The sequence below is a fragment of the Phyllostomus hastatus genome, unplaced genomic scaffold (genome assembly GCF_019186645.2).
Source record: "Phyllostomus hastatus isolate PE091 unplaced genomic scaffold, TTU_PhHast_1.1 phas_contig_930, whole genome shotgun sequence".
Taxonomy (NCBI): Eukaryota; Metazoa; Chordata; class Mammalia; order Chiroptera; family Phyllostomidae; genus Phyllostomus; species Phyllostomus hastatus.
The window spans coordinates 158,539-170,744 of record NW_025333987.1 but is presented as its reverse complement, the minus strand read 5'-3'; the positions used below and the strand labels follow the sequence as shown (position 1 = coordinate 170,744).

General features: G+C 34.3%; 1 protein-coding gene across 1 annotated transcript in view; it reads right to left on the bottom strand.

Annotated features, from left to right (window-relative positions):
- LOC123827888 (C-type lectin domain family 7 member A-like) overlaps positions 1-12,206 on the bottom strand; it is a 47,837-nt gene that overhangs the window by 33,833 nt on the left and 1,798 nt on the right. The window contains exon 2 of the mRNA XM_045852338.1: positions 11,704-11,872. Within this exon, the coding sequence (XP_045708294.1) occupies positions 11,704-11,872 (169 nt within the window). The remainder of the gene's footprint in view (positions 1-11,703; positions 11,873-12,206) is intronic.

The following is a 12,206-nucleotide window of genomic DNA, read 5'->3' as shown; positions in this document are numbered from 1 at the left end:
TTCCACTGGCTGTATCAGACTGCATTTCCACAAACATTTCACTCAGGTTCCCTTTTCTCCACATCCTATACAACACTTGCTGGTTGTTGATTTATTTATGATGTTCATTCTGACTGGCCTGAGGTGTTATCTCATTGTGATTTTAATTTGATGTCTCTGATGACTAGTGATGTGGTGCATCTTTTCATATGTTGATGGGCTATATGTATGTTCTCCTTGCAAAAGCGTCTATTTAGATCCTTTGAACATTTTTTATTAGATTTTTTGTCTTCCTGTTGCTCAGTTGTATGATTTTTTAATATATTTTGCATATGAAACTCTTCTTCTATGTATCACTGGTAAATGTTTTCCCAGTCAATCACATTTCATTTTAAAAAATTGTTCTATTATTGTTAAATTACAGTTGTCCCCATTTTCCCGTTACTCTCCCTTACCTTACTACCCCCCAGATCCCATATTCAATCTTCCCCCACCATTGTCTTTGTCTATGAGCTCTTCATACATTCTGTTTCATTTTGATGATGATTTCTTTAGTCAGGCACAAGCTTTTGAGTTTGAGCTTTTGTTCAATTTGTTTATATATTTTTTATTTCCCATGCCTTATGAGATGGATTGGCAAAAATATTGTTATGTGCAATATCTGAAATTTTCCTGTCTGTGTTTTCCTTTAGGACTTTTATGATGTCATTACTTATCTTCAAGCCTTCTACCCATTTTGAGTTTATTCTGGTGTATGGTGTAATTTGTTGGTCTAGTTTCATCTTTTTTGTATTTACTAGTCCATTTCTCCCAACACCATTTATTGAAGAGAACTTCTTTACTCTGCTGTATGCTCATGACCCATTTGTGAAACATGAATTGACCAAAGAGAATTTAATTTATTTCTGGGTTCTCTATTGTGTTCCATTTACCTATGTGTCTGTTCTTATGCCAGTACCAGACTGTTTTGATTTCAGTGGCTTTGTAGTATAATTTGATATCAGGTCTTGTGATCCCTCCTACTTTGTTCTTCTTCCTTAAGATTGCTAGCAGCATAATATAGCACATAAACAAAATGAAGGACAAAAATGAAATGATCATATCAAGAGGTGCTGAGAAAGCACTTGATAAAATCAATCATTTATTTATCAATAAGTGATAAAAACAAGCAGCAAAGTGGCAATAGAGGGAGCATACCTCAACATAATAAAAGCCATACAAGTGAAACCTATAGCCAATATCATACTCAATGGGAAAAAACAAAAAGCTTTTACTCTAAAATCAGGAACAGGAAGAAGGTGTATGCTCTCACCATTTTATTAGAAAAGTAAGAATCAGTAGTTTGAACTTGCCAGGGAATATATTTTAGTTGTGGTGCAGATCTCAAATTCATATCTAATTCATGATACTATTCTCTTTCCAGTGTTCTCTACTGGTTTTCTCTTAAAAAGCAAAAAGTCCAGCAGAAATGCATACACAATTCATACAGGAAATACCTTCAGTGAGTGATGGCATTCCTACCCAGCCCCAATGTGCATACAGTGACTAAAGTGTGCATGATTACTTGCTAAATCCGTGTGAGTTTCAGGAACAGAGCATACAAAACTCTGCTTCCCAATATCCATCAGAAGCACTCATACTCTTTTTCTCCATCACTCTGTGCTCATACTCATGGCAATTTGGCAGTCTTTGAGTGATAGGGCTGAAGTGGAGGGTCTGGTGTATCTCATTGTGATGTACCCACTATTCCAGCCTTATCTCATGCAGAGGCTAGAATACTGGTAGAGTCCATTAAAAAATACCCCGAAAACCAAGGATATTTTGAAGTGAAATAGAGACATTAGGACTTCCAAGAATCTGCATTTTTACAAAGAAAATTTTTTGTGCTTGTCTTCTGTGGTTGCTTTTTTGTTCTCATTATTAGGTAGCATGACCAGCATTCTTCTTTTCACAAACATGGTATGTGGAGCCAGAACAGTCAGAAACATTCTTCTTCCTTGCTGCTATCGTCACACACCTTCCAACCTTTGTCTGTTGCCTGTTCCTTAACACAGAATAGAAACATATAGATGAAGTAAAATATTCATTTACTATTGCAGACACAGTTAAGTGATATTGTGCCAGAGTTATGGTGGTCGGTTTTTCCTAATTTATAGAACCTGTCCCTTGGAGCTCTAGGTTTTCTTAAAGAATAACTTGTGAAGGATATAAGCATAAAGTTGAAAACTCCATCTCTTCATGTGCTCATTTACTGAAGTTAAGTGCTATTGTTGTGTGTGTGTACATGTGTATGTATACATACATGTATGTATACATGCCTATATAGGTATGGATGGATTTTTCCTCTACACTTTCAGGAATATAAATCAGAATGTATGATTATAGACCTTACTTTGTTTTTATTCTAGAGACTTACTTTGTGATAAAGAACTTTGAGGGTAAAGAGGGTGCTGAGTTATCTTCCCATGTCCAGAAATGGTTGGCTCCTTTAGGAGACAGTCCACTCCAAGAGTAATAGGACTTAGAGGACAGTTGGCTTTGAATGAACTTCTGTCACAAAGGAAACATATTCTATGAGTAAAAATATTTTTATGCTATTTTTGTGAATAACTAAAAGTATAGAGATCAACTACCTGCTGATTGCATTCCAATCATAAAATAACGTAATCTCAGTGTTTGATAATTTATTACATTGCTTAACACAGAATAGAAACACATAGGTGATGTAAAATGTTCCCTTACTAAATATTAAATATAAAGACATATTTGAGAAAAGAAACTACTCAGTTTAGCCATGTTTGTTGAGACTTATGATTGATCTCTTCCTTTTGAAACTTATTTGTGTAACTCAAAGATCAGTTCTGATCGAAGTCTGATTTCTCCTTTGGGCTCTGGGTGTCAGAGGTATGAAATTACTACTAAGGTTGCTCTCCGTTTTTGCTCTACAAGGATTGTGGTTATTTCCTGCAAAATGAGCATCTTGAGGAAACATCTCTTACTCATCAGATGACGTGTCTGTATATAATGGAGGGCTATAAGTTATTTGATAAGTAAAAAAGTAAATGATCATCTTGCACTTTCATTTTTACAGAGCATATGTGCATATATTCTCTCACTTGATCTTCCTAAATATGGTGGAAAGAAAATACACCCAGTTTTATTTTTGTTTCCCCCATTTTTGAGAAGATGGCAAAAGCTTAGTTCCCCTCCAGAGTGGGGGGAAACACATATTTTTTTTCCTGTGTCTAGACCCAGAAGAAAATTCATATATGGATCTTGAAATAAAATTTAGCATTCAGTGTCAGGGTTTTCACAAGTACCTTTATTTAACAATTAATTAAGCTACTCTGGAGGGAAATTGGGACCCCTAGACTCTGAAACTCATTCTTGCAACCTCTGTATATTCATGGAAACCCAAGTTATGATTTCTTTTGTAAAATGATGCATTAACAGTGGAAAATCAATAAAATGGTTATTGGATACAGTATCTTTTAGAATGTTATTTTGAAATTCTGTAAGTCTGTAAAAAGTTTGAGGGTAAACAATCGAGTTAAAGTATAGACTTTCTTAAAAACCCAAAGTTCCATGGGCAAAACTTTTTACTTTGCTAATGTTTTTGTAGTAATTCATGGTTGTATGAGTATAGTTAAGTAAATATTTCTGAAAATCTGGTCTTTACCCATTTAAATCCTATAGTTCTTATTGAAGAAAACTATAAACATTTTTCTCACTAAAATGTCATGATGTATTTATGTAAAACAGATAGATATCAAGATATCACACTAGCTCCCTTACCTCGTCAATATTCAATGTTTTCATGTAATGTCTTTACCTTGTTAGTAATAAATAAGGCATCTAAAATTTATTCTACCCATGACAATTGCAATTTTCTGTTTTTAGAAAATGACATATGAGATTATATTAATTTGAAGTATACAACATAATGATTTGCTCTTAGTATATGTTCAAAATGATCAGTACATTAAATCTAGTTAACTTCCATGATCATACATGTACTTTTCTGCTGGGGTAAAAAAGAGGTTAATTCAGACTTTGTAATTTTTTTCTTTCTGGATTCAAGTTTTTCTTTGTTTTCTTGATGGTTTTCAGTTCCATATATTTTACAGTCGCTTTTGAGTTGTTGAAAACCAAGTAAGTAGATAATTGTAGTAGTACAGAAAGCAGAGTGATTCCTAATGTCAGTTATTGTATAGTTTAGGGAATATTAAAAATTATTTTTTAAGCCCTGGCTGGTGTAGCTCAGTGGATTGAGCGCGGGCTGGGAACTAAAGTGTCCCAGGTTCAATTCCCAGCCAGGGTACATTCCTGGGTTGCAGGCCATAACCCCCAGCAACCGCACATTAATGTTTCTCTCCCTCTCTCTCTCTCTCTCTCTCTCTCTCTCTCTCCCCCTTCCCTCTCTAAAAATAAATAAATAAAATCTTTAAAAAAATTATTTTTAACCTGGAATGTTAGGATACGTTAATTTTTTGCAAGTTTAACAGTAAATTTGGTGTGGTTTTCTTTGCAAATTCAAAGTAAATTCAAAGCAAGGGAGAATGATAAAATTCATGAAATATTCAGTTCAGTTTTTTTTGGAGGCTAATATGAATTAAAATTTAATATGATTTAAGCCCTGGCTGGCATAGCTCAATGGATTGAGCACGGGCTGGGAACCAAAGTGTCCCAGGTTCGATTCCCAGCCAGGGTACATTCCTGGGTTGCAGGCCATAACCCCCAGCAACCGCACATTGATGTTTCTCTCTCTCTCTCTCTCTCTCTCTCTCTCTCTCTCTCTCCTTCTCTTCCCTCTCTAAAAATAAATAAATAAAATCTTTAAAAAAATTTAATATGATTTAGAGACAATCGACCTTCAACTTCAGTTCATACAGTTTTACTTTTGACCTCAAGCTCAGTGGCAGTGCTATACTTCTAGATTTTGTGGGTGGTATAAAGATTTTTTTCAGGGAGGCTGAAGGCCCATTTTTATAAAATAATTAATATAAGATATGCAATTACCCTTGATAAAAATATATTGTAAGAATAGATTTGTCCTCACTGGTTTATGTTTGACTTTACATTTGCAATGTTGTGGAAATTTCAATTGTGGATGGATTAGATGAATTAAAGAAAATTCTAATTTAATTTCCATTTGTATTTCTGACTGTAGCATGAACACTGTCTGAATCTGAGTCACTTTACAATGTAAGGAGTGCAGAGAAACTCAAGTATTCTGGAGCATAATATTTAGCCAATAATGGCTAGATAAATTCTGTATGGTGTGAGCTGAAAAACTGAAAATAGACAGCCCTGACAGGTGTGGCTCAGTTGTTTGGGCATCATTCCTCAAACTACAAGTTCGCTAGTTCAATTCCCTGTCAGGGTGCAAACCTGGGCTGTGGTACAGGTGTATGGTTGGAGGTGAGTGAGAGGCAGCTGATCAATATTTGTCCCACATACCCATGTTTCTCTCTCTCTCTCTGCCTTCCATATCCTCTCTCTAATACTTAAATAAAATCTTAAAAATAAACAGAAAATATACATTACCAATTCTTTTTCATCTTCTATCTTAAGAATTGTGGTAAAAAATTTCTTGCAGAACTTTCTACTCTCTTCATAGGTCTTCAATTCACATGAAAAATAATAACACATCTCTCCACTGCATGATCATTTCTTCTCACATGTGCTGTTCTTACTTCTTTGAAAAGCAATGATATTTATCAGACTACTCAGTGTGTATCCGGAAAGGTAGGTGTGAGGATAAGACACTGAAAAATCCTTCCTAGTTCTAAAGCCTTTTCTTTAATGAGATTGATAGTGTTCACTTCAATTTTCTAAATAAACTTTCTGGCCTGGGAAGAGTTATGTTACTAAATTTTACACTAATTCTATGCATAATATTTAAACATTTGTCTAAGAAGAATTTCTAAGAAGATTGACATTTTCCCTACAACTTCAACAAAAGGATGTAATAATGAGAAACAACTTCTTTGAATTCTTTAGACTGAGTAAAATCTATAGGTACAGGACAGAGACAGTCTGATTTTATTCCTAGACTGCATACCCATATTAAGAGATATAATAATGAGTAGAAAATCTGGTAATGAGACTTTTGTTTTTTCACTTGTTTACTTGTTTTTCTATAAAAAAGTATTAGTTTTAGAAATGGTAACTACACTGAAAAAACATAATATTGTACAAATAATAAAATTTAATCTCTGGGAAAGGCAGATCTTTTTGTTGTTCAGATAAGTACAAGTTAAATTTGGATCCCGCAATTAGTTATGCATAAAAATTCAATTTGAACAAGATACCAGGTGACTGAGGAAAGCAGAGAAGGGACTTATTGGTCTCAGTCTTCAAGTTATTTATCTGCATACCTGTGTGAAGTGGTTCCTCTGTGAAAGTTATATTTTGGAACATGGAATTGTCTTCCTGTGTAAAGTTGTCCAGTGGTGGTTTCTGTGGCTGGCATTCCTGATGACCTTGGAAAACTTTACTGGACATCATTAGCTCAAGGAGAACATTATATGGGACTAAATAATAAGTATAGTTTTAATTTTAATATGTTAGTTCATGTTCAGGAGTAAGGACCATTTTTACTTCTGTCCCCTTCAGACATCTCTTCTCTGCATATGATTTTCTCATTCATATATCATTTATTCAAAAAAAACATTAGGTAACAATAAAACATCTTAGTGGATCTTGGATACAACAATAAAAGATGCAAAGGTTCGGGTTTGAAGAAACTCACTCACTGTGAGGGGAAGACTGTAGGTTAATGCATGTCTGGTGACACAAGTAATTCGGTGTTGCTGCAGAACTCAGCAGAGACTGGCTGGCAAGGTGAGCTCTAGAGTAGTGAGACACAGCAGCAAGACTTCACATTTACAAGCTTTGGTGCATTAAAAGATAACATCAAGAGAGTGAAGAGATAACCAAAAGGATGGAAGAAAACATTTGAAAATCTATATCTGATAAGAATAATGTACACAATATTATATCCACACCATACAATAGAATATTTTTGGATGTTTAAAAGCAAGGTCATACTGATACATTCCATCATCCAAGAACCATGGAAACATTACATTAATTGAAATAACACATTTTATAAGATGCTCAGAAAAGGAAAATTAATGGAGATCGAAGGTAGATTAGTGATTGTTTCAGGCTGCTTAATTTGAAAGGAAACAAGTGCTAATGCATATAGGGTTGCTTTTTACATGAATAAAAATGTTCTATATTGATGACAATTATGACTTTACTATCTGAATGTATAAAAAGCCATTGAATATTACAATGTAAATAGGGGAATTGTATAGGCAAATTATATGTCAATAAATTTCATACACACACTCAAATCAAAGAGTTTAATTTGCAAACCAGATACATAAGAGTCAAGGCCATGATACAAGTTGGTGCTTTTTAAAAAATATACACAGAGAATTATATACACTGTATATGACTATAACTGCCTTTAATGAAAGACTTGTTGGTTACTCATTTTTGAGTCACACACAATGTCTTACGTGAGAGGAAATGGCATACAGACATATGTGCTGTGACAGAGAAACTTAGAGAACACAAGGGTAACAGCAAGTGAGCTAGAGTTATTGCAGTTAATTTGGTCATGAGAATTTAAACTTAAAAGTATTTGACTGAAAAAGATGAAAATTATGAAAGCAAACATAAGAAATGGAGTTTTTACATAATTCAGTAGAAATGTAATATCTCTAGTGATTTCTTGGCATTTTGATACATGGTCAGAGATACTTGGAGAAGAGTATTTTGAAGTCTGTTCACTTTAAGATAATTTAGGAGGCAATTTCAATAGCATAGAGGGAATATACTGTTGTATTGTAGTAGGTCTTTAGAAGAATAAACTATTTACAAAGTAAATTTGAGCTGCAGACTGAAGATTCAATGGTGAAACCAAGGAGGCTGACAGTTTCTTGTAAGAAGGCATCAGAGAGGAGAGTGAAAATTAATGTGCACACAGCATGATCGACCATCACAAACACCTCAACAGAGCTTTCCTGGTCATGTCCTGAATATGACCCAGTATTTGTGAGTAAAGAAGAAGTGAGAAGTTTTCAAGAACTTTGAACTGGCCAAGTGATCACTTTAGTGGTGAAGGTGGAAGGGTTTCTTGTATAGAAGTGGTGATCATAACAATGGAACTAGCAGGAAAGAAATACTAGTAGAGAAGTAAGTCCTAAGGCACAAGCTACACAGTTCAGGGCACAGGGCTGGTTGAACTTACCCATGAGTCCCAAAATTCCAGTTGTTACATGGAGAAAGAAACAAAAGATTCCAAGGATCACAACAGTGAGACACCAGGTAAAGGGGACTGAAGATGCTGCTCAGAGATAAAAGAGAGAGATTGAGTAACTCAGCAAAGGCAAGACTGAAATAAAAAGCAAAGTTCAGGGGGGCACTTTTGAGAAATTCAAGACCCTACCTCTTGGATGTGTTCAAACTTGAAATTATCAATTGAGTATGGTACTAAACAATGTGAAACAGCAATGACTGGAAAATTAGATGCCTGCATTCTACTCCTTTTTCTCTTTGTTTTGTTTCTCTTAGGGATGTCGCATAGTCTAACTTTACCAAAATTATCCCCTGTGTCATCGAAATGATTTATGAATACAAAGTGGAATATTAGATATATAGACTTGGTGTTAAAACTGCAAATACACTTCTAAAGTATATGTATATATATCACTTTTATTGATCCACTCTCAGAAGATATTTCTTATTTTGGTAATATCAATTGCTTTCCACTGTTGGGAACAAGGAAATTAAGAAGTAAATTTTCACCTTAATAGACAAGAACCACATTGTAGCTGAAAAGAAATGATAAAAGAGACAGAGTACAGTTAAAGCAAACATCCCGTGTCTAGCAGACGCTCTCCCCTGGGTAGGCTAGATAAGCAGTGCTTTGTAGTTTTTTAATGAGAAAATAGAAAACTAGCTAGCTAGAGCCAGGAGATTACTAGGTTAATGAACAAACATCCTGCCTTCCCGCCTTATGAAAGAATGCTTGGTTTGAAATTCCGGCGCGCGGTCTTTGTAAGCGAATTACTAACTGCCACGTCTGCTTCTGTATAAAGCTTGCTTGCCTGCCCATATATAAGAACGTAGTTGTACGCGCTCGGCGCGGCTCTCCTTTGCAGCTCCTTGTGGGCACTGTGTCGCTGGACACTTTAACAGTTCGCCCCTGCGCAGGTTAAACTTGGCCAATAAAGTAACATCTTTGATACCCTGAAAGTCTCCGATATTTGTTCTCGAGTTTGCTGGATGCTACATCCACCATATAAAAATGTTCTTTTTGAAGCCTTACTTACTACTGTTACTCAATATTATGATTAACCTCAGCTACTGCATATAAGAAATTAAAATCACAAACACATATAAAGTAATGTTCATGAAATTCTGTTTCCTGCAAGTTTGTAGAATGATAGTGATATCAGGAGATTCACAATTGTTTCCAAACAAGCTGAAAAGAAATAATTTTCCTACCTGAGTTGGTCAGTTATGCACATGCGTACACAGCACCCAAACTACATTAATTCCCTGGAATATACTAAATGTGGATTTAATTTTCCACACTGCTTTCTCTGAAGCAGTATAGAAATGAAATACAGGTTAAAAATCCTCATGAAACTGGGCAGGCTAACTCAGTTACAGTGAGCAGTGGTTTGTGACTAATGCTAGTTGAATTACATTCACACAGGCTACACAATTAGAGGACATGTAAGCGGGGTCCTCTATACAAATTTTACCTTTTCCTTTGGGTGACTTATTCCTTGTTACCTTTGTCTGACTGGAGTTTGAAGTAGATTTGTTCACTTCTGAGTAAATTACCGACTCTTTTATCTCTGGAAATTGACAGAGATGTGGTCATTGCTTCACATTTACAGTATTCTCACAAACAGGGAGGTAATTAACATGAGTGAAGGTGGCTGACTAAGATTTTTTTCAAATAAAAGCATCTATGTAACTGGTTTCTTCTGATTAGCTGAAGTCCATCACACAAATCTTTTAAATGGTAAAATCCTGAAAAGATGTTAGACATAAAATGTCATGTGCTGAATTATGAAGAATATCTTTAGCAAAATTATTTAATAAGTAAGAGAAAATAGTAACAGGATTCAATAGGGATTGGGAAAAATACTTTCGTTTTGCATGTGCTTTTTGGAAGGACGGTGTTTCAAATCTACATATGTTGTATGTTTTTCATTCATCTCTGAAAAATTTTGAGGCGCAATTCTAAAAGACACAAATTGATTGTTTTTTAAATTAGTTTTCAGTTTCTGTAATTTCTAGGTTGTCCATGTATAATTAAAATTGCCATTTCATAGCATTTAACTACTGATGAATGATTTTACTTTTACAATATCTTTTCCAAGAGAGATTTTTGCCTTAGGTACTTTTCTTTCCCCTTCTCAAAATTATTATTTACCATTTTTCTTTACATACTTGGGTATTGTCATTTCACTAACTGTGCCTGGACTTCTCCAAATATAATATTTAATTTAATGTAAAAGGTTAACAATAGTATAGTCAATAAAATATATGTAAAACATTAAACAATTTTCCCTATCCAAAAAAATTCCAAGAAGTATTTTATGAGTCATTTGTATTTTAAAATTAAATTATGTTACATGTTGTTATTAGCAAATATAACTATGATCTCTCCTAATATTTTCTCTGTTTATATTTATTTTTTATTAATGTCTCAATGACAATTTGATTCCTATAATCTTTAAGAGATTGTTGTCATCTCTTCCAATGTGGTATTAAGAATGAATGTCTTACAGTTAGGACACAAGTTGACTGAGCTGTACTCTCATGTGGTGAGTGGTTTATGTCCATAATATTGAAGGCATAGGCTAAAGTAAACTAATGTTGCTTGAAATAGCAAATTTACTTGAAAATGTTAAAAATTTAATTAATTTGTTTCAAGCATTTTAAGTATTATCTCAGTAATCAACAAAGAAATGTATAGAAATAAAATTCTGTTTACTGAAAAAATATGTTAAATTCTTAATCTCACCAGTTTCCCTGTGTATCATCAACTTAAACACTCATAGCTTCGTTTTATTTTCTCAGCATTATGCTCCACTTATCTTTTATGATGTGACTAAAATATATAGGCCTCTGTGTGTTAATAATATTCACTATACCTTTTGATCATTTACCACAAGATAACATCTCATAAGAAAATATGATTTACAGGCATACATTTATAATGCCTTTAAATAGTTTTTACCAAGTCTGCAATATATCAGTAATGTGAATATATATCACATAAATTAGCAAAGTTCAGAGGTAGATGTTAACTAGAAAACCATCTTAGTATACAGAGAAGAATAATTACTAAATTATATTTAGTACTAAATAAAATATTTCCTTATTTTCTCATATTTTGTCCTCTTTGTTATGACCATTTACCCTATTGTTGCATTTGGCTAATTCAACAGATATACCAAGAAACCATCAGTTATATTCCATGTTAAACTAAGAAAACTGTATAGGAAGTAATTCATTTGTAAGGTAATTTTTGAACTTGAATGGTTCAGCTCATTTGCCTACAAGATTGAAGTTATGATTACTTTGAAAAACAACCTATTCTCTGTGTTCTGTATAGGAAATCGGGTGGCAGTAATAACAGTGATATGCACTGAGAGCCACAGCTATAGATATAGTTGGCGATACCTGTGTCAGTGCAGTAGAGTTTTCGCTCCAGTGGAGTCTGGTCCAAATAGAAGAGGTAAGCCCCTGCAGGCGGATGGACTGGATGTGCGTGTTCTGGAGAAGAAGGTGATTCTTCTGGGATCCCTATGTTATCTGCCCTGGTTTCCCAAGAGCCTTCAGTGCTGCTCAGCTACAGAAGTTGTGAGAAAATAGTTCACATTTAAGCCTCAGGTTTCACTATCTGCATCCTTTATCACAGAGACATTGGTTCTTTTCTGTCTTTTTTGTTTTTCAACAGAGATGAGTGAGAAACATTATTTAAAGGCCCATGCTACTTTTGCACAGAATATAAAGTAAACCTTAGCAAAAGAAGACCAGTATTACCACTAGTGACCTCCACCAAAGAGTACGATTCTAAATATATTCTCTATAAAGACACTAATGTTTTGTGCTCCAAAAAGAAATACACTTAATGAGAAATTTACATTCATCCTATAAACTACTATATTAGCTACCTGAAAATA